This window comes from Thunnus thynnus, chromosome 7, assembly GCF_963924715.1.
Source record: "Thunnus thynnus chromosome 7, fThuThy2.1, whole genome shotgun sequence".
In the NCBI taxonomy this organism is placed as follows: Eukaryota; Metazoa; Chordata; class Actinopteri; order Scombriformes; family Scombridae; genus Thunnus; species Thunnus thynnus.
Window position 1 is genome coordinate 7,892,542 of NC_089523.1, and position 27,948 is coordinate 7,920,489.

At 42.5% G+C, this 27,948-nt stretch overlaps 3 protein-coding genes across 12 annotated transcripts in view; 2 read left to right on the forward strand and 1 right to left on the reverse strand.

Moving 5' to 3' along the window:
* The window catches only part of numbl (NUMB like endocytic adaptor protein), a 58,843-nt gene extending 54,235 nt beyond the window's left edge, over positions 1–4,608 (forward strand). For 9 of the 10 annotated variants that reach the window (XM_067594088.1, XM_067594087.1, XM_067594086.1 and 6 more), the window contains 2 exons: positions 458–643; positions 732–4,608. In XM_067594088.1, the coding sequence (XP_067450189.1) occupies positions 458–643; positions 732–1,903 (1,358 nt within the window). In that variant the 3' untranslated portion in view covers positions 1,904–4,608. The remainder of the gene's footprint in view (positions 1–457; positions 644–731) is intronic. The other variant, XM_067594085.1, reaches the window with a different exon arrangement.
* A 6,486-nt stretch (positions 4,609–11,094) lies between these two features.
* si:ch211-11n16.2 (zinc finger FYVE domain-containing protein 1) lies at positions 11,095–19,305 on the reverse strand. Its single transcript, XM_067594094.1, has 12 exons — positions 19,074–19,305; positions 18,034–18,315; positions 16,873–17,095; positions 16,560–16,777; positions 16,269–16,375; positions 15,175–15,283; positions 14,945–15,042; positions 14,717–14,834; positions 14,147–14,317; positions 13,766–13,958; positions 13,395–13,493; positions 11,095–12,715 (listed from the first exon to the last, which is right to left on the reverse strand). Exons 1-12 carry the CDS (start codon positions 19,188–19,190, stop codon positions 12,483–12,485), a joined length of 1,968 nt encoding a protein of 655 aa, XP_067450195.1. The 5' UTR covers positions 19,191–19,305; the 3' UTR covers positions 11,095–12,482.
* A 1,549-nt stretch (positions 19,306–20,854) lies between these two features.
* The window catches only part of dpf1 (double PHD fingers 1), a 50,428-nt gene continuing 43,334 nt past the window's right edge, over positions 20,855–27,948 (forward strand). The window contains exon 1 of the mRNA XM_067594096.1: positions 20,855–21,444. Coding sequence (XP_067450197.1) covers positions 21,332–21,444 — 113 coding nt within the window. The 5' untranslated portion in view covers positions 20,855–21,331. The remainder of the gene's footprint in view (positions 21,445–27,948) is intronic.

A 27,948-nucleotide genomic window follows, 5' to 3' on the forward strand; every position in this document is an offset into this window, starting at 1 on the left:
TGGATAAACTAAGCCAAATTCACCTCTGTCTGAGTCGTCCCATTGCATAAGACACACAAGACAATGACATAAAATCTACATGGAGAACATAACGCTACATATATAGTGAAGGGGACTGTAAGCCTTCTTGACTAATTACGAACCTTTTTACATTTAGTAAGAAGTTCCTGATTAACACAATGCCATGTTTGTGTTGAGAACCTTATGTTTTAGACGCTTTGTAGGTCAACAGTGGCCTCCATCAAAGTCTTCATGTGCTCCAGTTTCTATGCTTTTCATGATAATTGGGTCTGTTACATAAGTGAATGAATATTTTTTTCCCCACTTTCTGTTTGTTTGTCCCTCTACTCCATTTTCCTCATCTCCCATTTCACTTCTCCTCCTCACTCTTTTCCTTATTTCCATGACCCGCTCCTTTTTCCTCCTTGCCTCCCTCTGTGTGTCCCTTTCTTGCTAGTACTAGAGATGGATATGGGGATGCCGGGTGAAGGAGACAGTAGTATCAACGCCCTGTGTAGCCAGATCAACACCTCTTTCACCAAGCCGTCAGAGGAGCTCTTCTCCAACCCCTCTTCATCTGCCAATGGCCCGCCAACCTGCACTGTGCCCCCTGTCCTGCCTCCACCACCTGCACCAATGCAGGGTAAGAAATAATGCATCAGATCAAAAACAATAGTTAATTTTATTCAACAGTGCAAACTTGTTCCTAATCTTTCACTTTATCCCTCTAGCCACCTCTTCCTGGGTGCAGCCGGATCCTCCGCTCCACTCTCCTCCTCCAGTCTCAGTGGCAATGCAGATCCAGATGCAGATGCATATGCAGAGCGGACACAAGCGCACACCCTCTGAGGCAGAGAGATGGCTGGAGGAGGTCTCCAAGGCTGTCAAGGCTCAACAATCCCCTCCTCCAGGCCCCACCATCCCCACCATCCCTGGACCACCCTCTGTGTCGAGTCACCAAGTGTCCAGTCAGGCAGCCTTATCAGCTGCCCCAGTGTCCACCATCTCCATGCCGCTTGGCACCATGTCCAAACCCCTCATCACAGGCCCCTCTGCTCTCTCAGGTCAGGCCCCAATGCCCCTCCCACCCATGTCGATATCATCAGTCCCTCTAATACCAGGCCCTCCAGTGTCAGGCCCCCCGATGTCTCTACCTTCCATGTCCATCCCCACCATGTCAGGTCCAAGCATGTCAGGGGCCTCCATGATCCAGCCCTCCCTCCCTGGGCCCCCAGGCTCCCTCCCAAGCTCCATGCAACCCTTCCCCCTGGCCTTTGATTCTACTCCGGCTCCTGTGGGGATGTTCGCCAGCCCGCCTGTCCAACCGGCTTTTGTGCCCATGCAGACCTACATGCCAGGCCTGGCTAGCAGTATGACCTACCCCAACGCCAGTGTGCCTGTGGTAGGAATCACACCATCACAAATGGTGGCCAACGTCTTTTGCACCGCCACTGGCTCGTCTGGAGCTGGAGTTGCCATTGGCTCCGCTGTCGGAGGACCCAAAGTGGGACCACTTGGAACAGCCGGTCAGCACCATTCTTACACAGCAGCTGCTGGTGCAGTTGGGCACACCGGAGGGTTTTCCACGCCGCCATTCTCTTCCACCCCACCACTATCAACAGCCATTAATGGCCTCCCATCACTCAGCAGCGCCACGATGGCCCTTCAGAACGGGACCTCCAACAGTGGCGGGAATGGTGGCAGCAGTAGTAGCTGGCCACCAGAGGGCAGCCAGCTAACAGCACCGATGGCCAACGATTCCCAAGATGATGATCGTTTTGAGGCCAAGTGGGCGGCACTGGAGACCAAACCAGCGCCTCAGCAGCCAGGGAATAAGGTGCCAGCCGCAGCAGCCAACCCATTTTCCAACAATCTGCAAAAGACTTTTGAGATTGAGCTCTAAGCCAGAGTCGGTCTCCCAAAGCTGTAGTGCTAGCCCTGGAGTTAATGCCTGGGAAAGCCAGATACTGATTCCAGCATCTGTGCTTAGAACGGGATGCAGGTCCTGAAAGTTAGCCTAGCATCCGCTCTGTGGCAGCCTAGCAACCTGCTAAAAGCTCTCATAGGAGTCAATACTATAATGATCTTAATTGCTTTCTTTTCACTCCCTTGAGAGCTAGTGAGTAGTTGGCAGATTGCTGGGCTGCCATTGGAGGATCAGGTCTCTAGCTCACTAGACTTGATGAACTCAATCCTGCTACTTCACCTTCTTTCCACCTCTCCCCTGCTTTCACTTCTCCACTCTGGCTTTACTTTACCTGCTGCAAGTCCGTGGATGTACTGTATGTGCCACCCTGAGGACGTTATGGGGGGACACAGTTCTGTGGTTTCTTTCTTTAAAAGCAGACTCCACTCAGATGCATTCCAATCCCATGAGATGTTTTTGGCAGTTTTGTTTCTGGTGGAGATTTTGGTGGAGAACTTAGCAGACAGTCTTGCTACATCACAAGACATGCAGAGAGGCAGAGAAGCGATTAGTTGACTGATGAACAGATTGATGCTGATCTTAGCCAAGCACAGCAGAAGTTTGGATACGTGAAAGGACTAGCCAATTACGTGAGACCTGACCCTACCAACCCAAAAGGACTTACTGACCAATAGTAGAGATTTATGGCCAAAATGATTTTATTTATTGTACTTTATTTTTTATTTTAACAAGTTATATATACTTAAAAATCAAAAATTTAAAGCAGTGTTTCAGGAGCGTGTTGTTTTTATCCCCTATATTTATTTTTGTTGATCTGTAAAGAGGAGGGAAACAACAGTAACAGACAGGTAACCAAGGTGATTGGGCAGCAGTAAAGGGAGAAAGCTTGGTGGGAAACTGAGTCATGTAACAGGAACCAAATAACCAGGGCTGACAGCACAGCAGCATGTTGCCCGACACGTACAAGAGAATAAGTGTATATAGTGGCATGTTTCTTCCACCCGTCAGCCCTCACGTATATACGCTTCACTGCTGCCAGACGAGTCAGTATAGCTTCACTTTGGCTCTGTAGCCCATTTCTGTTGCTAAAGCCTACCTTTAAGGGCACTGGGACATGAGAAATCACTTCAGGATATCCAGCAAACAGACACTCTGGACAATACAACACAACACAGCAGTCCTTTGGACCTCATCTTCTCCAGGAAAACCCACAGAACTTTTACAACTCAGTGGAATTATAAAACACTATAACACTGTGCAACTGGTTGGAAAAAAATGATGCACCACATTCCAACATTCATAAATCTTTTAAAGTGTTCAAATATAAGGTATAGTCTCATCATATACAGTGTGATTGTGTGTTCACTACTGTTGCAGTGGTTCTGCATTCATAAAGAGAAGAGGAACATGAGCAGACATAAACCGAGGCGTGGCAAATGGAAGAAATAAAGGATCTCTGATGCAGAATTACAGCAGAGTGAACAAGATTGGATTGACAGATTAACATAGAGAAAATGTAATGGCAGCAGAATAGATAGCTAGCAGAAAGCAAAGAGGAAGGATAAGCTGTATGTGGAAGACTGAAGGAGAGAATGGAGCTACACCTTTAAGGAATGAGAAGGAGGAAGTCTGAAGACAGGAAAAAGAGACAAGATGTGATGAAAAAGAGATGAGAGTGAGAGACAGAGTGTGTGAAAAACATTCAGAACAAAGACACATTCATTCACGTTTTTTTTTTCTTTTTGCCTACCCAAGAGTCAAGGCTGAGCCACTTCCATTACAGCATCATGTTCCTCAACTCTTTAAACCTGCATCGCAAACAATGCTTTTGATTATATTTTTTAAAAATGTGGCTTACTACATAATTGCAATCTCATAAACAAGATTTTATAAGTACTGTATGTGCAACTCCCTATATAAGTATCTGCAACTCAAACAATGTCATGAAAGCTGTCTGTGTTTTGACTTGCAGTTTGTGGCATGAGTCATAAAAGTTTGGATCTATTGAAGAAGAAATGTTCTTTATGGAAGAGCTTTTCCATGTGAGCTGTAGCAAACAGGTGCTGTGTGTTATATAAAGTGGACCAGAGATGCTCCTGCCCAACAGGACCGTTATGTTCCTTGGGAATTCAATTGTATGGATACGGACTGCCAGTGATTAGGTTTCCTGCTCATTAAATCCCCACAGTTCAATTAGCTTACTGGGTCTCTTCCTGTGGCAGCGATCCCTTCTGATAGGCTGCCTTTTCAAAGAACCTAAATTTATGTGCCACAGGCTTCCAGGGTCCCTCCCAGGGTCTTTGTCTGTCTTTGTTTTCTGACAAATCAATATTTCTTCCCCACCAAACAAATCCAAATTGCTCTCTCTACCCTCCTCTCGTTAAAGAACAAGACTCATGAAATTGATGCTATTATTTTATATTAATTGAAAATATATTTTAGCCCTTGACTCTTGTTTGCACGCCCTCCAAATTATAAATGTAGGTTAATTGTGTTCTGCGTTAAAGCAAACTTAATGACCTCATAAACTTGATTGTAAAACCATAGTTTAGTGATGGTAACAAAGCAAACCAGTTTATTTTTAATCTTTATTTACAGAATTTTTGTATTTAAACCTACATATTTGTATTGTAATTACATTGTACAAAAGATAAATAAAGTAATATAATATTACAACTGCTCATGTCTTGTGGTTGGTGGCTTCTTGCCTTTTTATTTCTCTTTTGTCCTTTCCATCCTTTTCTTTCTATCCATATTCCTCTTTTATGACCTTTTCATTATTTCAGTTTTTCTCTCACCTTCATGTTTTTTTTTTTAAAATTTCTATCTCCGAGCACCCAACTACTGTCTCTCCTTATCAATCTGACTATCCTTACTTTCCATCTTTGTTCTATTCTTGGGCAAACCTCTAAAACATTGCAAAAAGTTGTAAAATGTAACTATACTTGAGTAATAAAAAGTTTCCTGAATTTCTTTAAAACCCAGTGGAAGCCATTAAAAGCTGATCAGTTATTGGAAAAGTTCATGAAATTCGCTTGCTTTCTTGCCAAGAGTTAGATGAGGAAATTGATACCACTTACTTGTTTTTTGTGTTTTTTCCCAAAATGTTGAACCTTTCTTTTGTTATTATTGTTCTTTAGTGTCAGCTACATCATGGCCACATACCATACTTTCATCTGAAGACAGAAACAAAGAGATGACTGTGGTGAAAGATTGAAACAGTTGACACCTCATAACCTTATTGACTTGGATGCCACCTTCTTCTTCTCCTTTTGTCTGTACTTTGTCTCTTTTCTTTCTTCTAATCTCCTCCACCCCCCTGCTCCTGGATGTAACTGCTGTCTAACCAGTGCTGTCCTCCAGTCAGCCGGGCTGAGCAGTGCTGCTGCTGCAGCTCAGGTCACTAATGGAACCAGACAAGGCCTCTTTTCTTCTTAAGGGCCGTGAGAAACGGAGCGAGTGCACACACACATACTGAGCTCTTGAGCTGTGGTAGCAGTAACTCTCACCCGGCCATTGTCCTCTAATCTGACGACAGAGTCAGTGAGTGTGTGTTGCCGAGGAGTCAAAGAGGGAATATCAGCAGAGCTCTTTAAGTGCTTTAAAACTGCAGTGGACACACATTTACTTTCTAGTGATGCTGGATGCATCATTGTTTGAACATTGCCTTTGCTACTTATGTCAAAGTTAATCAAAAGACAATAAGACTTTGTAACTGTTGTGTTTGTAAAAAATATATCACTTAAATATAACTAATAAATGTATGAGTTAGTTATATTTAGTTATACTTACAATAATATGATAAACTATTTTACTCCCATCTTTTTGAAAGCATCAAATCTAACAGACACACCTTGTTAAATTCAACCACATTGCCCCCCCAACTACCTGGGCACTGCTGTGCATCGTACTGTGTAGTAAAGTTGGTCACGACAGCCTACATAGGAGATGGAGATGATTGGTTGCTATGGCTACACAGCAAGACTAATTTATAACATCTGAAAAGTGCCATAGTTGGCAAAAATGCCTCCTATATGTATAAATTACAGTCCCAGAAGAATAGTGATAGTAGCTGAAAATACAGTATCATCCTAATGGATTCTCAAGGTAGGTCAGACAAATGTGAGTGTGTGTGTGTGTGTGTGTGTGTTGGGGGCCGAGGGGTATCCACTGATCTCTGCTTGTGTGTCTTGGGCTCAAATTTTATGTGTTCTGATGATTCAGAACAGATTAAGCTAAAGATGCAAGAGGGTGAGTTTGATTTTTGCTGAAACTAATCCTAGTTGCCCCTTAATACTCGTCGCAACTAATACTAGCAGACAGGCAGAGATCTTTAAGTGTGTGGTTGGAAAACATTACTGTGGGCCATGTTGTTTCACTTCCAATTATGCTCTCTCTCTCTCTTCACTGGTTTTAGTGGATGTCTGCAAAATGAAGGTTGTTGCTGCTATATATATATATATATATATATACGTATATCTATGTAATTATATAGAGATGGAAAGGAAAGATGTGATGAGTGTGTGTATGCGTCTGCCTGTGTGATGGCAACATCTGATAGCAATATAAGCGTAGACACAGTAATGGTGTTTGGCTAATGGGCCATGCCTAGATTGTCAGATCAGCACTGGATAATGCATCCATGCTACACACACACACACACAGACTCATTTATCCTTCTTATCGCTACTTCATCACACAAAGGTACAAGCACACATACACACAAGCACACACACACACACTGCATTGTATATATAAGCTTTTATGCTGAAATTCGCTCATATTTCCTGCATTTTAGGTGGAACATCAGAAATCCTTTCAAGACTTGTTGTACTCCAGCACTCTCTCTCTTTGTGTCACATACACCAGTCTAATGCTGCTAATTGCAGTGGATATAGTGTTGGCAAAGTGACCTTGCAGTCCTTAAAGCTATAGGTGGAAGTAATTACATTGATTAATTGCATGTGTTTGATATTGATTAGTGCAGCAGCTTGTTTATTGTTTAGTGCGCAGCTGGTGCCAACAGCATGACACAACTGCAATGTAAATGTTAAGGATAACGCTTGAGAGGAGTGATGCAGTGATCCATATTAATACTTGTGTACTGAGCAAACAGGCCATGACAAGATTCCACGCAGGGTTTGCATGCTCTGTGTGCGTGTATATATGTGTAAGTGTGTGCAGAAATATGCACATGTCAAGAAATACTGACTTTGGCCCTCAGGGTCTGAGGCAACCTCAAATGCCAAGGCAAGGGTACACACACACACACACACACACACACACACACACACACACACACACACAGTCATGTTTCCATCACTTCAGAGGACATTACATCGACTTACATTCATTTCCTAGAGACTTATCCTAACCTTAATCTTAATATAACCATAAACTTACTCTTCTTCAGTGTGTAAACAGATTTATGTCCCCACAACATGAGGAATACCTGGACCGCACGCACGCACATACGCACATAAACTGTACACACAGTACAGCCCAGTACAGCAACTGTTTCTGGCATTTCTGGCCAGCAAAATTCTGGCACCATTTACTGGCCTTTGTTGCATTGTAAAGCTTATGCAGAATGATGAAGAAGTGCTCTGAAGGTTGGGTTTAGGCAGAGATTCAAGTGTGTAGTTCAGGTTTGAGGTTTAAGTTCAGGTTTAAAGAGAAAATGGTTATATTTAGAATGAGATGACAGATTGTTTGGGTTTCAACAAAGGTTATGTTTGGTTAAGATCTGGGGTAGAATATCCATTTATACTCAGAAGTGATGTTTGATCCATAAGACTGCAGCCTCTCCACAGTCACTCACACACACGTATACACATACACTGTGTCAGCTTCTACCACCCCCCTGCCAGCAGCTGTCACTCTTCAGCGCTGGGTGCCAGAGAAGACCAGAGCCAGTCTGCTCTTACTCACCCATTGTTTGCTTTCCTCACATCATCCAAGCAGTGATGTAAACCCTCTATTTAGTATGAGTGGGCTTTCCCGAACGCTACGTTATATCTAACGAGCCTGAAGGAGACGGAGATGACAGGTCTTGAAAATGGAGTCATTGGAGTTCTTACTCACAAGCTTAATCACTTATTTATTTACTGTTGGGCATCATAAGAATGACAGACTGTCAATAATATGAGTAAATCCTCAAATATTTATGTCTTTCATTTAAATGGCATTTCTATCATCATGCAATAAACAGTATGACTCTGATTGCACTGTAATATTACTACTGTTCAAATCTTATGTAATCATATAAACCTCTTCTGTGTTTATGATGGTGATGATGCAGTATGATTATGACATCATCACTGTCACATGTACATACTCGTTATCATATACAAATGTATATATGTATCTATGACAGAGTCACAATCATCTCTCCTGGCTTCACATGTGATTCATGCTCTAAACCGTTGTGGATTACAGACAAACCTTGTTGTAGCACAACAAGGTTTGTTGAACCATCTAGTTCTGCTTATAAAAATGGGTTTTAGCTTCTTTTAAATATGAATAACTCACTGGCAGAGCAGATGCAAATTTCTGACTTGCAAATAGAGAGGCTTCGTAGTAAAAACCCTGCAGGGACTCACCTAGGACATTTAACAGTAGGTGGTCTCATGTAAAATTCACTGTGGTGCAGCTACAATATTTCTGTTCATCTAGCGCCCCCCTGTGTAGATACCAGACATCACCACAATGACCCAACGACCAATTTTATTCTACGACTGTAACTGTGGATCCCACTAAATCTGCTCAAGTCAACACTCCAGGGTTTTTGTAAGCTCCTTGTTAAAATGCACATATCTGAAGGCTTGCAGTAGTACCAGTTCCTTTATACACATCTGAGAATATGACTTAAGATATAATATTATATGACAAACACTGTAACATAATGATGGACATTAGACATCTAATGGCTGAGTACATTAGATAAAAAACAATGTTATAAATGTTGTAATTACAATTGCAATGTCTAAACTTCAATAATATTGGCAACCACTGTATTTCATAGTCAATACTAATCTTGTCAACTGGCCAACATCAACATGACTCAAACCCTGCAGTATTTATAATAATTAACTTCAGGTGTACAGTATATACATAAACCACTGATGGATCTATTCAAATTAATAACCTCTACAGCGCTGCCAGTCCATCAATTGCAATGCTGTAAAAGAAAATAAACTGCTGCTCAGAGACTGACATATTGGACTATTACCAATCTTTCAGTTAGCATGAAGGGAAATTACTTGATGCAACATGACACTGTAATGTAATTGTCATTATGAAAGCCTTGAAGGTTTGGGGGAAAGTGGTGTGCTCATACAGTGGCTGTTACAATGGAATATAAATCATGCAGCAGCCTCAAAATGAAATCTAATTAAATATTATTAACATATTACAATATCCTATTCAAGAACACCTACGACTATTATTTATATCTTCTCACTCTGTAGCTGTGATATTACTGTACCTACAACTGGAAACAAACGGCTTTCAGCATCTCTCTACTCCTAATCATTTGTTGTGAGTGACATAAATAAAAGGAAGCTGACAGTGTTGCCTCATCTTGTGCTCTTCACTGACATTATTTAATGTGATATGTGCTATATCATAAAGGTTTATATCATTTAAATAGTATAATATTATCATTTAACATTATCATTTAGATAGTATAGTATAATAATAGGCCTCCCTCCTTCTGATGCCTCTATACTAATGTATAATGTATCTGTGAATTACGTAACGCACAGCCGTGAAAGCTAAAATCAATTTGAGCTTGCATAATTGGTTTGTGAAGGAAATGAGCTCTGCTTCATGGATATTAGCCAGCGAGCCATTAGTGCACTGGACATCAGGGACCGTGAACTTCAGATAACCTTGAACTGGAGGTTGACAGGAGAGGAAAAATGATCTGGAGACACATCTTTGCATGCCGGTCACCAAATCAACAGAAACCAGACTGTGTCAAAGTCTAGACTGTATATCATAAATAGCAGCATGATCTGTGATTCTCTGGGTAAGTCAGCTGGAGGCCTATCTCATATATCTTTATCAGTAAATGCAGACATGATGGAAGTAATGATGTGTAGCTATCATATGATTGGGTTTTCTTCTGACTCCCCCCACCCTTAGTTTGGTAAGGGTACTGGACACACAATACAAAAGGAATTGTCATGAAAAGATTATAAACTCCATGTGAATCAAAAACTCAGTCAAGATGTATTAACATCTCTGTTAAGGGTCTTTATATTACCAAAACAACTCGACAAACAAAGGCAGCCTGTACCCTCCCACCCCCTAAACCCTATAATCCTTGGCTGCAAAGAGAAAAAGAAAAAAAATCTATCGTATGTTTGTTGATGGAAAAAACCCAACACCACTGGTGACAACTACCTCAGTTTGACACTGCAAGAGTCTCTTAAGTGTTTGACTGGAAAGAAACAAACTGTAAAGCTTCATGCCAGTAGAATCTAATTCTACTCCACCATGCAGGATTTAAATAAAACATTTGGATTCTGTAATTCAATCTATCTGATTATTTGACAGTGAAAGGAATATGTTTACTGCTACTGCAATCAGTTAGTAGAGGCTTTGAAATGATCCAGGCGCATTACCAATATGAAACCTTTATGCAGAAACAAGACCTCCTCCAACAGCTGGTTCACAAACAGTAGCTAAACTCACGATTACAATTCAATGTGACAAAACCTCAAGAAATGCACAAACAGTTTTATGATGAATACTGGCAAAACAGGATTAAAACACACACTTATTACAGTATTACCAAATTATGAATATGGAGACTCTGATGTCATTGGTGAGTTTAATATACTGTGTATACTGTATACAGCAGAAGAGGCATTTGTGCTCTTATGCTCACAATAGATCACAGAATTTAAATAATATAAAAAATGTATTAATTACACTAGAAAAGCACCTATTTGTCCTGATGAGTAAAAAATACAACATATCTATAAGATTGCATGCTCACCCATCAGCACCTGCTTTGGATTACTGTGTTCATCATCATATGATTTTGTGTTTCATTATCACTATTGTCTTTGTGTTTTGCAGCAATGTTTAATACCAGAGTAAATAAGGCATATTAAGGAGAGAAGAGAGAGAAAGAGGGGGAGAAAGAAATGCAGTAATTGACAGAAAATTGTCTTTATTTGGACCAGCCTGATTTAAGAAAGAAAAGAAATTAAGATTGTCAGTTGCTAGATTTCACAGGCAGAAAGCAAAACCACATTAATGCATCCAGTATGTTATGCATAGAAACTTCCTGTGACAGAAAGTGTTAATTTCGCATTAATGTGTTTACAATTTGTATTTTATACGGCAAGTGATTCAACAGGAGTTTCTTTCAAATATCAAAATAAACCAATTATCCAGTCTAGTGCAGGTATCATATGTTATCATGTGACAAGAGCTTTCTGAAGCATCAGTGACTCAAGCTTAGCCACTTGTTATACAGTAATAACCTCAGACAGGTAAATTATAATCAGTACACAGGTATTTCCATACATTGGAATGTCTATGTGTTATGCTAAAGATTTTATTTTCCTATACCACTTCACGATACAACTGTAAGAGTAATAAAAGCGAGGCTGTAAATTACATTTCTTGATAATTAGGCACAAATATTCTCATTAATTCCTTGCACATGTGGGAGAATCCCTTAAACAAACCTTAGGGGCTTCAGAACATGGGACCACACTTTCTGCCCCGAGTAAAGTGGGCACCTGCAAACTTACATTTGCCCCAAAAGTCTGAACTGCTTTATGTTTTGCTCCTAAATTTCCTCCACAATTTTCATACTCCTCCTTTCCAGGATCTGCAGGTCAGAGATGCTTCAAATGAAGATTGTGACTGTGAGGAAGATAAAAAAAGCGAACACCTCAAATGATCTCCACTCTTCTGAAGGCTTTAAAACAGAATCAAATAAGAGTCAATGCAGGTGTTTGTAATGTCTTGATACTTTTTGAAACAGAAGTTTAAAAACTCATATCCTAGTAGTTTAAAATCTCCAACTATTCCCAGTAGATCCTTTTCCTGGTTTTTGTGTCATTTTAGCCCAAATATCAGTCAGATGCAGGGTTATGGACACTTCAGTGCAGAAGAGTTCAAACTCCTGTTGTCATGACAATGGAGGGGGCATCTTCTTTTTTCCTGTCAGTTAAAAAACACATGTCCAGCTTTCCATTAGTGCAGGTTTGACTGATCAAGTGGGGCTGTAGTGTAGATGATCGCTGATCTGTGATGAGTTTTGCCTCATAACTGATGCAGAATTAGTTGGTCAAGTAAGTCAGATGAGATGGAAAGCAGATCCTAGTTTTAGCACTGACAAAACACAAGGTCTGGAGACCAGACGGTGACCATTTTAAGCATCTGAGTAGTTTGTCGTTTCATAAAGGCTGATTCCAGTTCAGCCATTTAGGGCTATACAGCCAACACTGGCTGCCAGGATTCACAGTGTTTTTGTGAATCATCTAAGGAAGACTGAGTGCACTTTGAGAAGTTCTCCTGGTAGGAATGGTTACAGACTATCCGTGCGGGCGTGGCAGCTGTTGCACACTCTGACTGGGTGATCCCAGCCTCGGGAGGGTACAGGCTTGACGTGTGTAGAGCAGGGACCGCAAACACCCTGTCCGCAGGCCCTGCAGTGGTGCTTGGACATCACCGGAGTGAAGGTTTTGGAGCACTGGTGGCACTGAGTGATGTCCTGGTCTGGCACCCAGTAGTCTGGTCGAGCCACATCCTTCACAAAACCTGAGGGGAGTGGATGTAACTGTCAATATCTCATCTAAGATGTTTTTCATTAGAAAATAAATATCTATATCCTGAACTGAACATGCTATTAGACTGCATAATATTATACACAGATTGGCTGGTGTGAATCACTTCACAGGCTCACAAGCTTCATTAATTTTTATGGAGTAAATCTCCATACATCCATACATAAATATCTCAGACGGATAGATAGCATCTAAGTCATTAGATGTTTATTTATGCTATTTATTCCTGGCAGGTGAGCCATCAACTCAAAGTGGACACATGGTGCAGCATGTCCACCTCATTTGCCAGAATTTAGAGACCACTATTTATTTTTATCCACAAAAATTGTGGGTTTTTTGCAACATGACTGCCATGGCGTGTTCCTACGCAACAGGAAGGCCATGTGAAAAGCTGAGTGGTTGGTTGTTGTTTCCTCCCCTTAACAATGTTGCAGACTGAAAATCTGCATGAGTTAACTTTCAATTCAGTTCATCTAACAGACAAAAAATAAGAATTTTGTTTAAAACTATTTCCACCCATGATTGTGCTGGTGAATCACAGTTTTGTGCATACATTAGATTTATCCTCAAAAACAACATCTGTCTGTTCAAATGCTATTTGAGCCAGAGATAACGGCAACCAGCTGCTGCATGTATAATACAGCTGCACTCACAGAGAGGGTAGTCCACAGCTGTGGTGACCATGTCCAGCGTAGACTGAGCCACCTCCGTCACCCTGCGAGCTATTAGACCACGAGGCTCCACCTTACACACTGAAGAACAAAGGTGTGTATATGTGTGAGAGGAAGATACATGTCTCTGCAAAAGCAGATGCCAGCAGCTATCACAGATACAATCAGCATTTAAACACAAGAAATAACCGTCTCTTTTCCCACTGTACAGTCTGCATTTAGCATATGTAGAAATGTGACTATGATTTCTTACTGTTGATGACTTTAACACATTTTACAAAAGGAAAAAGTTGTAGAATCAAAAACTACAAATTGAGAGGTCAAGCTTCACTAAGTGGGTGTATATGTCTCACCCTGGCTGTTGGTATCGGGTGGCCCTCCCTGTTGGTAGCAGGCCTTACACACCCTGACAGGGCCGCTGCCCCAGCCCCTCTCTGGCACTGGCATCCTGTGGCTGGAGCAGGGATGGCAGAAGCCTTCACCGCATGAACGGCAGTGATGCTTCCTCTCCGCCTCCTCAAACACCTTCTGACAACCATGACAGGCCTGAGGACCACAGGGGAGAAGAGGAGGATACGATGATTGAAGGACAGATACATAATACTGAGTGAATAATTTGTTCAGCAATGTCAAACATCTGTGTGTTAAGATGTAATTTTATCCAGGGAAGCCTTGTTGTCTTCATCGTTATGCTGAGTTTGTTGTATGTCTCAGCTTCAGTTCTTCATACTCACAGTGATGTCTGTGTTGGGTCTCCAGTACGGTGGTGCCACCTGGTCAGTGAGCCAGGCAGCTACAGCTTTGGTGGGGCCGGTGCTGTACTCTGACACTGACTGGATCACGTAGTTCATCCCATCCAGGACCCTCTGGGCGGCGTTCTGGTGGTTGGTCAGGAAGGTGTCGGACTGAAAGAAGAGAGAGGGGGATGTGTGAGGTTTCATATTTTATATTATCTCAACTTTTAAAATGTTCTGGTCTGGCCTTGGGGAACAGTTATTTCTTCATAATCTAAACCATCTGCTGCCTTAACAGTAATTTCAGTATTGAGTCATTTTGTTGGACAGTCTGACACCTAAGGATGCGTTACAGTTTTGGGCCGTGACTTGTTTGCTTACATTTGTAGAAAAGCCCACAATAGTGAAAAAAAGATAGAATACATGAACATTAAGATAAAGCAAAATAAAAATGATCAAATCAAATCTAGAGTGTATCTCTAAGGATTAATGGGAGATACACGTATTTTAAGTGTGTAAGTGAATGTTTAAAAAAAAGTGGAGCAACAGAGAAAAGCTTGGAGTACCCACCCCCTCCCAGACGTGCTTGACCTCAGATCGCACCACACCGCTCTCTGGGTCCTGGTTTCCCATCCAGTACTGTCTGCTGCGGTAGATTACACCACAGCTGGCACACTCCAACACATAGCTGAGACAGAGGAGAGGGGCAGAGGGCAACACACTGTCAACATGAAATGACTGGATGAATGGGAATGAAAAGGTGTGTGTGTGTGTGTTTGTGTGTATGTGTATACCTACCCTGACCAGGCGTATTTTGCGAGTCCAAACCATGGGTTATCAGAGGAAGCTGAAGTCTTGGGCACAACAATCATCTCTCTGCCTCCTTCATAGCACCTCTGAAGACACAACACACAGAAAGGAATATAGAAAATATATTTTAAAAAGTACATACAGAGTGTAAACAGACCAATACACAGCCTGTAACAATGAGTTTGGATGATGATATTGGTGTCAGGAGCTGTTCTCACCTTACAGATGAGGACCTTGTTGTTGAACTGGTGTGCATACTGGCACAGTCCATCTGCCATGTGGGGGACCCGGTCTCTCAGATGGTTCATTCCATTTTTACAGCGAATACTGAAGGACAAACAGAAAACCAACTGGTTCAGACCAACATGGCAGACTCCAGGGTCAGTGATGCGGGCAGGTTCTTGTGAAAGTCTCTGAACTATGTTTACAGTCAACCAGTCCAGGACTGAATCCTTTCAGAAGCAGTGTTATGATTTCTCACACTCAGTCTCCTCTCAGCTTTCCATAAAGAACAAATACAAGGAGCAGGGGAACGCCATTTCTCCTTCCAAAAACATGGAAAAGACATCAAGTTTTATGTGTCCCGCTGGGCAGAAAAGTTAACATCCAGAAGAACAACAATAGATTTCTGCTTCAAAAGAATAAATTCCAATTCTGTGACGACTGGACGATTTTTGTGTTTGTGTCTGTTTTTCTTTCCATCAGGCTTCAAATAAAAAAGGATTTCCTTCATGAAAATTAACATATGTACCCTTTATTGCATTTTAAAAATATCTGCTATTTAGCGTGGAAATGTTTATTTCTAGACAGATTCCAGAGTGGAAAATGAAGGTGAAAGGGAGGATAAATATCCTGAATAAAACTACCAACAGGTCACCATAGTGAAATTTCTAAATATTGGAAGAAATGCTGTTAAATTTATGAAAACTGTATCTGCAATTTGCTGAGAGGATGCAAAGGATCAATGCACAGATCCTTCAACCTGCTGTAGTTTGACCATGAGGAAAATAAAAGCTGGGGCAACAAGGTTAGATGTCACTAAGGTCAAATTGGAAAATGCTTTTAGGCCAAAGGTCCAGGCTGCCTGAACTGTCTTAATGTCTTGAAGGCTGAATGAACACTTAAAATTCTTGGGGAGCAGGGCAGTGAGTGACTTCTCATAAAGCATCGGAGAACTCTAAGATTTGCATAAAATTGTGTTCGGTGGTGTTAAACCGCTAATCCCTCACACTACTGTACCACATCTCCACTAAGCCATGTAATTTTTAAAACGCTGTTTTCATGTGAAAACAACTTGTTTGTAGAGACTTACTTGCAGCTGAGGCAAACAGCAGAGCAGGTAAAGTACTCATCGGGAAAGAAGGAGTACAGAGTCATCTTGTCATCTGACAGTTCCCCACAGAAACGCTCACTTAGGGCCTGACGTAACATAAAGCGGAAGGAAAAGAAGGATGGTCGATAAGAAAAGTGGACACAAAACAAGATACCAACTACCAACAAGACTAACTCAAACAAAGAGCAACACTCTTCAGTTCTCTGTCACAGTAAGTAATACTTGTACTTGATGTCTATCTTACACCAAAGGTAACAGTCCACCACTTACTTCCAGAGCATGAAACACTATCCCAGGCTGGCGGGGGGAGCGTGTGTGAGTGTTCCTCACTTGTTGCTTGACAGCCTCCAGCAGACTGTTGTAGTCAGTGGGAGGTGTGATGGTCTGAGTGCCTACATACTGCACTGAGCTGAAGGCCTCAGTCCCCAAGCCCAGATCGTGAAAACGCTTCTGGAGCTGCGTGTCAGCCTGGCCGGCCATCTTAGCGTCTGCAACAGATGGGAAAGTCACAAAACAGGGGACGGTAAGAAATTAAGAATGACTGAGAAAAAGAATTAGTTAGTAAGTTAGTTCCTTCCCCTACCATGACCCAGCAACTGGGTGTGTGTTGTCTCCTGGAAGACGATGACGGCAGGCCCAAGACATGAGAGGGGCACGTCCAGACCGCAGCGGGTGGACAGGGCCCTCAGCTCAGGGGTGAAGTGCTTCAGATAGGCCCCTGAGGCACTGCTCAGGAACTGGAACATATCGTTGTGGAGGCGTTCGGCTCGTGTACGATAGACTACAATATCTGACACTGCCAATACCTGGAGGAGAGGGGAGTAGGGAAATATAGGACAGAGGTAGCATCTATGACTATTATCAAGAAAACAGGACATATAAAGAAACGAAACAGAGATGAAAGTGTTCAAGGGTTTGCTGAAAGTGTAAATATAAAGAACACACAATATTGCACAAGACAGCAGTAAGTAACTTGGAGCAATCTAATACTTTGTTAAGCACACAATAGCTGAAAACTACTAACATTCACCACACACTTTCAACATTTTACCAATAAACTAAATTTACACGGACATACTTGCTATGTGTCCAGTGTGCACCTTCTGTGGTGAAAACCAGCGATCCCAAAAGTGTGCAAACCTTTTGACACCTGTATGCTCCTCACTGTAGTGCATTAAAGTGCAATTAAATTTAAATGTGGCAGCATGGTGGCTCAGTGATTAGCACTGCAAGTTGGTCCTGGGTTTGAACCCTGACTGTCCTTTCTGTGTGGAGTTTGCATGTTCTCCCAGTGTTTGTGTGGGTTTCTGCTGGTTCCCTCCCACCATCAAAGACATGTATGCTAGGGTTAATACTCCTGTCAGTGATCCTGGCACACCACTGGAAAAAGAACTGGAGCTGGTCCCCAGGCGCTGCACTGTGGCTGCCCACTGCTCCTAGTGTGTGTGTACACAGTATGATGGGTCAAATACAGAGGAACCCAAGGGGATTAATAAAGTACTTCTTCTTCTAAAGATTTATAAAGAACTTTAATGGGCCTGTAAATAATAACTAGCCTCCCAAGTGTCTGATACAACTCCCACAAGACATGGCAACAATATATCAGCATGCTATCCCTCACCCTAATTACAAGTCAGACAACTGAACTGAAGTGCAGTGAACTGTAGACTGTGTGATGAACATTTTCTGTGTAAACATATCCAACTGTCAGTTCATGCAAACAAAACCAACCAACTAAAATTACCTTCAGCAGCAGCCGCATTCTCTGGTTCTGATTGGCTGCGGCCCCGAGCAGGCCCTCAGTATCCAGGGCGACCAGACTGAGGTTGGGGTCATAGGCGGCCCACACACCCACCGTACATGAGCTGGGGGATTTGGAGGTATAAAACACAGTCTCGCCATTGAACAGGATGTGATTGAGGGTGTGGGACTTGCCGTCACCAGTGTTCCCAAAGATGGAGATGACTTTGACACCAGCCACGTCCCCACAGCTGAGCCTGTCCACAAACTCAGACTCATCACGGACCTGGAGGGGGGGAAAGAGGGGACAGCGAGCGGAGAACCATTTATGAACAGAGAATTAATTGCTGACCTGTCTTAACATGATATCATTGGCTCCCCTTCACTTGGCTCCCCTGCTGGCTTCACTGAATCAAGGGAAAAGCTTATTGAATTTGAACACAGGGAACCATAACAGATGAAAACATAAAGCTCTAGATTACCTATATACAGATACATGTATATTCTATTATATTTGAGACTATTTTCATTTAGCAACAACTAAGATGAGTGTGCACACAACCTAGACTAGTTGGAAAAGTCTAAAAATAATCATTATGGACTGCACTTTGTACTGTTGTGACAATAACACAATGAGAGGGTCAGCTGTGCAGTATGACTCGCCAGGGACTTTCCCAATGTGAAACATTTGCAACTGCAGTTTATGCCTTTCATTTGTTTGAGATATCGGGAGCCTCGTTAGCAAAAACATATCGATGTGACAGATGTGATAGATGTTACAAGTAACATAAAGCTATTAGTTATATTAGCAAAGAGACAAAAGAAAGCTGACTCAGGCTCATTTTGTTGGGTTAAAAATATCTCCGTGACTTTAGCTCGGTGTTTTATAGCTATCTAATGTAATTTATAAATGTTAGGGTTAGTGGCAACAAGATAGTTTATGGCAATCGTAAGAAATTGTTGTTGTGAAATTTGTCTTCCTCTTCTTAGCTTAGCAGCTAATTATTAGCAACCGTTAGCTCAGTTGACGTCAGCTAACTTTACCTGCAGGTTTTCTTGTTCGTCCACCAACAGGAAGCTCCGCACACCGCCCGCATGCGCCTCTGGCTTCATTGAACTGATCGATATGCTCTCCATTTCCTTCATCAGAATTTCGGACATCGTGGTTTAAGTTAATGCATGTGTTTGTGACGACGGAGAGCAAAACGAAAGTTCGACATGACTCCTGCCTGTCGGTCAATCACAACAACAGCGCGTGTACTGCCGACGCTGCCGGAAGAGTGACGTAGGACGTATTTTGTGCGCGTTTGTTTGGTTCGGCGTCTTGGCTGCGGTGCATCAGCACCACCTTGTGGTTAAAACGCAGCATAACATTAGAAGCTGCCATTCAGCAAACTTCCAACATGGGAAAAAGAAAGAATAAAATTAGACGAGATGATGTTCTCACAGATTCATATATTCTGTGTATTCTGTAGTAGAAGTTCCAGATTGAGATTAATTAGTCCTATGCAAACTAAACAAAAAGTCAATATATTTGTTCCACAAAGTAAAGTAAAATTATGCATATTTTAAAACAGCACTTCATAATCACAGCACTACAGCCAGAATCAAAGTTTCCATTTAACTGGCAGAGAGTGTTTTATTGGAGCAGTGCTGCCATGTAAGAGCTGCTTGCTAATGTTCATTAAATATTTGTTAGCACAGATCTATAAATATCACATGTCACTGAATGGCTTCAGAATGGCGCCACTGCTGCTAACATGACATGGAGAGAGAGAAATTCCAGCATTTCAGCTCTACTGTCCTGGCTCTGCTCCATCTGGCCGGCTGTTCTTCCTGCCTTCCTTCCCTCCTTCCTTTCTTCCTTCTTTTCGTCCTTCCATCCTTCCTTCCTTCCTTCTTTCCTTCCTTCCTTCCTTCCTTCCTTCCTTCCTTCCTTCCTTCCTTCCTTCCTTCCCACTGATTGAAAATGAACGTCCAGGTTTCTTGGGAAGAGGTTTTAGACATACAAACAGGTGAAACAACTCGAATATAATATATTCGCCTGTGCAGAAAATAATAGGCAGCCACCTGAGGTATAGCATGTTTAAGGAGGATTCAGGAAGAAAAAGCAGATGGAAAGGAAGGAAGAAAAGAGGGATGGAGTAAAGGATGGAGGAGTGAGGGGTTTGGAGAGGGTCCCAGCCTTTCTCCGGGCTCAACCATGAGAGACAAATGTCTGAAAGAATCAATTATAGGCCTACTCCCAACCCATCGCCCCTGATTAATGAATAATTAAAGCTGCTCAGTGCAGGGCTACCTAGCACAGATAATATAAGATTAACCATGGGTCTATCAACATGCCACCACTAATGCAAGGTCATGTAGACACAACGTCTCTTAATTTGACTTTAAATAGACAGCATAAACTTGCGACTAAAGGGTAACAGTCTATAATTTAATATAATAACCGTAACAAAATCCACCTGACAATGGTATTCTTTCTGGTGTATTATTTTTTTTTATATGAGTTAGTTTATCTAGTTAGTTATTGTATATAATTTAGCCTTTAATTGCATTTGTTTCTTTTAACTTTTTTAACCTCATTGTTTTTTACCTCATTGTTGGCTATCTATCTATCTATCTATCTATCTATCTATCTATCTATCTATAGTTTATCTTATCAACTTTTCTTTAGGCTGTGACTTTGACTGTAGGGACATTAAGCAATGCTTTTATGAAAATACTGCCTAATAATTATTCCCTATAATAAGCACACAAGTAAGGCGATATCTGGCCTCTATATCTCACTAAATGTATACTCACATTCACCTGCTATCCCTCTGTAAATGCAAACACGCCTATGGATATGTAAAGAAAAACACAACATAACTTCAAAATATTATTTTCACTTTAAAATGAATTCATCATCAGCTTTCAGTATGAAATGTAACAATGCAACTTTGGTGCAGGTAAGTATAGATTCAACCCTCACCCATCATCAGCCAGAGAAGACAACAATGCATGAGAGAAACTGGCATCCAGATTGACAGACAGTCCTGCAACCCAACCTTGACATAACTATAGACGTTTATATATATATATACATATATATAAATTCTGTTCTGGGGGGGCTGGCTTTGCCCTTACAGGTCCGAGGCGGGACTGTGGTACACTTAAACCGCTATCCCCGCTGGTACTTGTAGTGCGCTCCTCCTCGGCATGTTTCATGTTGACATGCGTAAAAAACTACACTTCCCCAAAGCTGTCACAGAGCGCTCCCGCCTCCCATTGGCTGGTCGCTCCAGCCGCAGCCCCAGAGAATGAATGAAATTGAAATAGCTGCTACATTACATGTACAATACCGGGCTCTGCAGTGTTGCATTCTATCATACTATATCAAAATGGCCACAGCGGTACAGAACCCCCTCAAATCGTAAGTACAACACATTTCCGAGCGATTGCGCTTTTTCTATTTGTGCATGCTGTCAGTGCAATTTAAGACCTTTAAATTCCCAGATAATTCTCAGCATGATTACCAACACATCTATACATGCAATGCATTCAGTAGAGATAGAGATAATGTCAGGGGATGCGAATCAGCCCTAAGAAAAGTTACATTTAAAACTGACGGGGGTTTCTCTCTTTTTTTTTTTGGCACGAGGGGATTATTGTGCGCTCCGATGCAATTCATATTATCATTTCCCTGAGCCAACAGCAGCGTGTGTGCAGGGATATGGAGGAATGCTGGAGGTAGATTTGGGTGACCCGGTATGTCCCTTGCCAGTGTAGCCAGCCAAGATCACGGTCAAAGCCAGGCTGGAGTGGCAGGCTGGCCGGGAGGCAGGGAGCTTAGATGGCTTTACAGTAGCCTACCTGTGCGCACATTTTTGGACAGAGAGGGGGGAAAACAGGTAGGCAGAATTAAGCTCACTGCTCGGGTTTTAGGCTGCATCGTTACCTTTACTGCCGGACCTCTCGGATATATATAAGCTGAGGTAAATACACTGGTGTAGCCTACGGCTTCAACTCCGAGGCTTGCTTTCATCTTCAGCGCCTGTAATAAAGCCTTTAATAAAATCTAAATTGCAATCCGGTGTTTTGCCTTTAACCTGTATCTTAGCGGATATTTACACCAAGTGGTCTTTAAAGCGGTCGATTTGCCGTGAAGTTTCTCCTTTGTGCAGGTTTTTTTTGGGGGGTCTTTTTTTTTGTTTTTCTGAGACTGGTTTCAGCGGAATGCAGACGCCTGCTGCCCGCCTGGGCTCCCGGCCAAAAAGGTGGCTGATGTGCGTCTGTCAGCGGGTACTTACAGAGATCTAGCCGGGGAAAAAAGCACAATAGCTCCAATATAAACATACAACCGAGGAGTGTTTGAGCACACAAAAGATCCAGCTTAGGCAGTTTGAAACAAAGAAAAGTCATAGACCTGTGTACAAGGCAGGGGCGCACATCGGATGCTGCACAGGTTCTACCTGAGCAGGGATATGGGATATAGGCTGCCTGTCTGTCTGTCTCCCTGTCTGTCTGTCAGCCTCTCTGAGATGCAGACACAGGCGACATTTCGTGCAATTCCATGAACGACTGCCCTGTACGTGCTTGCATTGAAGAGGACTTCACAGGAAAGAGGAATTGCAATGGTACTGATTGGGCAAATGCGTGCAGCTCTGATTGACTGTGATGGTATTTTTATTCTATTTTGTTTTGTTCAAATATATTTTACTTTTACATTCAGTAAACAAACATCAGTATTAGTCAAATGAAGTGTAAAGTTAATAATTCTAAGATTCAGATATACTCCAATAAATCAATATCAAGTGATGTTCAGAATCATAATCAGAGATACTTTATTGATCCCTGAGGGATAATTGGGTATGTTATGTGATGATTGGACAGGAATTGACAGGTGGGCTGGATGGAGGCTGCAATGTTGGACCGTAGAGTTCCTCTCCTCTCTTTACTTCTCATCTTCCTCTTTTCCTCTTTGGGATGTTCATCCAAGCAAAGCCAAAGTGTGGACAGATTGCTCCCAGAGGCCCCTGGTGACACCACGTCAAGGGGATTAAATTGACTGATTTGCATGGAATATACCAATGTGGTACCAGGACAGAGAGAGCAGAGGGTGTGAAGATAGTGGGAGAGGAAAACAAGAGTATGAAGTAAATGGTTAAAAAGAGGCTCATGGCAAGTAACTGACAAACTAGTGTCAACATTTAAACGTAGGTGGCCTTAGATTTGCATTTTTTGTGCTTGGAAAGTCAGAAAAAAAGAGGAAATATAACGAAGCAGCAAAGTTATCAGCCAGACTCAGTCCTGCAGGGACGCTGGCACAGTGTTTCACTAAAGCATCTGACTCTATGTGCTGAAATAAAGCTGAATGTATTTATTATGCAGGGCCACAGCAATCAACACTGCCTTTAATATCTTACCAACTGTATAAATGCCATCGTTACGCAGTATGGGTTTAACTACGTTCTAGTTACCACACTGCGATCGGCTTTTAAACAAGCCCCGGTAATTAGCATGTCTACAAACAAACTTGCTATTAGAAGCGTACAAATTAGAGGCCTATCCAGTAAAATGGGCCAAACAACTAGCAGAATTTGGTTCAGTGTTTGTCCTAATAGGGTGGCTGGCTGTGTGCCGGAGACAATGCCTGGTGTATCCCTAAATGTCCTTAAACCTTGTTGAATCTCAGCAGTAAATTATAATGAATTCAGTGGATGTAAATTCTGTGGGAAGCATTTACAATTGCTGCCCATTGCCCAGCCAAGTGTGAGTGGGACTTGCAGTGTACAATGCAGTGTGATAGCCAGTTGAAGTGTGTGTGTGTGCGTGCAAGTACAGTGGAGGGTTCATTTGTGTGTGAAGACAAATCAGTGGAGGAGGGCAGCTAGCTCCAATCTTCTGGGCACTTCCCTACCAGCCCTCTCTCTGTCTATCTCTTTTGGATTAGAGACTTGTTTAATCTCTCTTTCTCCGCTTCCCTCTCCATCTCTCTCTCCGTCTCTCTCTCCCTCTTATTTCCTCCCTGTCCTCCGATCACCCCTGACGCTCCTCTTCCACGTTCCCTCCCTCCTTCATCACTTTCTCCATCCATCACTCTTTTGCCATCTCCCTTTTGTTCAGCCATTTCCTCTCTGTCTTGCTCTCTGTTTTCCATTTTCCTTCTTTTCGGCCTCAAACCATCTGAGCCCTCCAAGTCGCTCACCCTCTACCCCCCAACCCTCCCTCTCCCTCCCTCCCTCCCCCCTGTTTCCCTCCACACTTCTTTACATTGGGTATCGCGGCATGTCACTACTTAAATATTCAGCAAAAAGTACTGAAGGAAATTATCTGTGCATTTTTGTTTAGATCCCTTTAAATCTAGTTGGATAGCTAATTTCTAAGAGTTCCTTTAGAGGGATTTACTGTAGATTTGGACTACAGAAAGCATTTATAGTCTACTGTTCATACTAAATTATATAATCTTTCCATTTGTGCATCACACCGTTGGCATATTGTTTGCAGAGAAGATATGAAACTCATTTTTCCAAATGGTTGCATCTATTCTGAGTGTTTCCAGCTCATAAAAAAAGACGATAAAATCCTTAAAAATGAAAATATTTCAGGAACAAATGCCTTAGATATTCAGTAAGTTCAATTATATTCAGTTAAAAGTGGGACTTTCACTTGACGGCGATCATTTCAAAGACACAGGTGGCAGAATTCCTCAAAATGGCAGTTGATGTGGCGTATATTCCAGTGATATTACTTTTTTGTGCTGGTTAGAGGGGGGAGATGTAGATAATAGTGTGCTGTGGTATTGGCAGTGGTCGTGGCAGGGCCTATACAATATTATTTCTGCCCTGCCTGACTGAGCCGAGCTAAATGAGTTCCATGTAATAACCGGCTCTGTGTGCAAACAGCCCCGTGTGATGGCTGAACCACAGCCTGAGCATCCATTTCTAGATCTTCCTCTCCCTTTCAATCTCTCCCTTTCATTCCCTCACTCGCTCATTTGTGCCGTATCACCCGTGTGGATGGGGACAGACAAATACACTAACACACACACACACACACGGGGAAATGCACACAGTTGCACTCATTCTCTCATTTCCTTACTTGCCCTTAATTTTTTTTTTTCATTCGTATAGGAAAAAGCCTGAGGTCTGATGTTTTTACGGGTATTTCTTTTTCTGAGTTATTCCTTTCATCATCCTCTTATTTAGACTTTCTATCTGTTTTACTTTTTTTAAGAAGACAGTATAGAGAGAGACCGAGAGAGAGAGAGAGAAAGAGAGAGACATAGATAAGTATTTTTAGCTCAATGACCTATTTCTTTAGTGCTACCTAACTGACTGTCAGTCAGCTCCACTGCTTTGGGACCTTGCGTGATTTCCATCCAGGAAATTTGGAATCTGTAGTTCTGTGGGGGCTCTAACTTGTAGTCCAAAGGAAAAGAAAAGGTGTGGTGAGAGAGGCAAGAGAATGAAGCAACTCAAATCTCTCCTCTCCTCTCCTCTCCTCTCCTCTCCTCTCCTCTCCTCTCCTCTCCTCCTCAGCATTATTTCTTCTCTCGTGTCATTCCCCATTTATATTATTCCCAGTGTCTGTGCGTGTCCAGTGGATCTTTATCAGGAGTTGTCGAGGGTGGAGTTAACACAAACCAATGGCTGCTTTTCTCTGCAGCACTTTAATAAGGATGCAGACTTGGAGGGGGGGGGGTGAGGGGGGTGGCAGCTAAGAAAACACACACACACATGCACTCACACGTGCACGCCCAGATACAGAGGTAGGGAATCCATCGCCATAATAAGAGGCCAAGTGCAGTGGTGATAAATCTCACCTGAAGGAGCTGTTCAGAGGCAGATTGCCTTACCCTGATGTACTGCCCTCAATACACACTGCAGCTAGCTATGGGCTATATACACCCACACACACAGACCAGATATGCATGCACACACACAAATACAAACACTCATACTCAGCATGCATAATAGGTTCATAATACGTTCATGCATATGTAGTGTAAAAAGATGCAAACCCACAAACAGGAGATGTTCACACATACATACAGGGAAAAGCCCATGATTCATAGTTTTAAAGTGACTCCTGGATTACCACACCCAGCGGACAACGTGAGATACACACACAGGAAATGATGAACATGCTCACACACACAGCACTTCATTAAAATCGCACAAAGCAGGTAACACAAAGCGCTGACAGGAATGACACAATCTGTTGCATGGCTCTGCCTCTGTCTACCTTCCTCACGCTTCCTTTCTTGTCTGTCACATCTCTCGTCATGTTCAAATATGCAAACAGTCAGTTGCAGATACACACACATGCGCAGACACAGTGCTGTGACAGCGATTTCGGCAAACTGACGTTTTCCAGCTGGTAGTGTGGCAGACGTCCACTCCTGCGCAGACACTGCTACACACACACACACACACACACACACACACACACACACACACACACAAACACACACTTCTGTCTGTCACTGTCAAACTGAGTGTGTGGCCTCTTTGTGTTTCTGACCGACATGCACTCAGTCACTACACACACACACACACACACACACACACACACACACACACACACACACACACACACACACACACAAACACTAAAACACAGAGGTGTCTATACCCATTTAATTACCCTTAATTCACTCATACTGTAGGAGTTGGACTGCATTTACTCCAACGTGTGTGAATGTGTGTGTTTCCCTCTTTTTATTGTAGAACTGTGTTTGCCATTTTAGTACTCTCTCTCTCTATATAAATATATATATGTATATATATATCTCCCTGCCACTGCAGCCTAGCAATCTTCAGAAGAACAGGAAAATGTGTTCACATGCACACACACACACAGATTGGGGGAAGAGAGAAAAAAGACAAATCATTTCACTGAGAGTGAGAGAGAGAGAGAGAGAGAGAGAGAGGAGAGTGGAGAAGAAATTGAATTGAGGGTGGTGTGGATGGGGGGAGGTGGAGGGAGGGTGAGGAGGAAGCGGGATGAATTGGTAAGGGTGATATTGCATAGTTTAATCTGTTGAGTTCAGCCATGGAAGGACTGTGGTGGGGGGAGGGGAGGAACAGTACAGTAGGCCGCCTGATATTAGTTCTTCACTGTGTGTGTGCGCGCGCACACACACACACACACACACACAAAGCTCCTTCGGCCAGAAAACACCAATATGTGTGTCTCTATATTATGCATCTCTGTGTGAGTAACTGCACAGATGGACAATGGTGGATGAGACAGGTGTCTAGACCAGGTGTACAGACTAGGCACAAGTGTTTTTTCAGGCTAAGAACGAACCCATACACACATACACACACACACGCACACACACATGCACATAGCGCTAACAGCCATAGTCTCGGCAGCATTTGCTAACAAACCTAAAGTACAAAACACTCCCATACAATCTGCCCTCAGCCCTCATAAAGCCATTAACATGTGGACTACTTCATTTCCTTCCAGTTTAATTACCTCATTTCACCCAGTTGGAAACCACCATTGAAATGAAATCCTTTGTTGGCGTCAACATTTTTTTTGTAATTGTGGACTAATTTTTATAATTCCCTCATATTTCTCATCAGATTTTCCAATGATGTGATTTCACCTCTAGGGGGAGCCCTCTGTTTCTCTTTTAGTCGGAGAACAAGCTAATTGGTGTGGTTAATTGCACCGTAACCAGAAACTGCTGCCGGCAGTGAATGTGTTTGTGTGTGTGTGTGTGTGTGTGTGTGTGTTTAAGTTTTAGTGTGGATGCAACACCAGGCTGAGACTCAGTATGTGCTGAAGTGGACTGCTTCTGCTGGATGGGACTTGAGGGATCACCCAGAGATTCAGACAATAGCTTACCCAGGGTGGGCCTGGTGGGGTGGCTGTGCTTTTTAGGAAGGCTGTATGTCTACTGTCTGTCAGCAGCGCATGT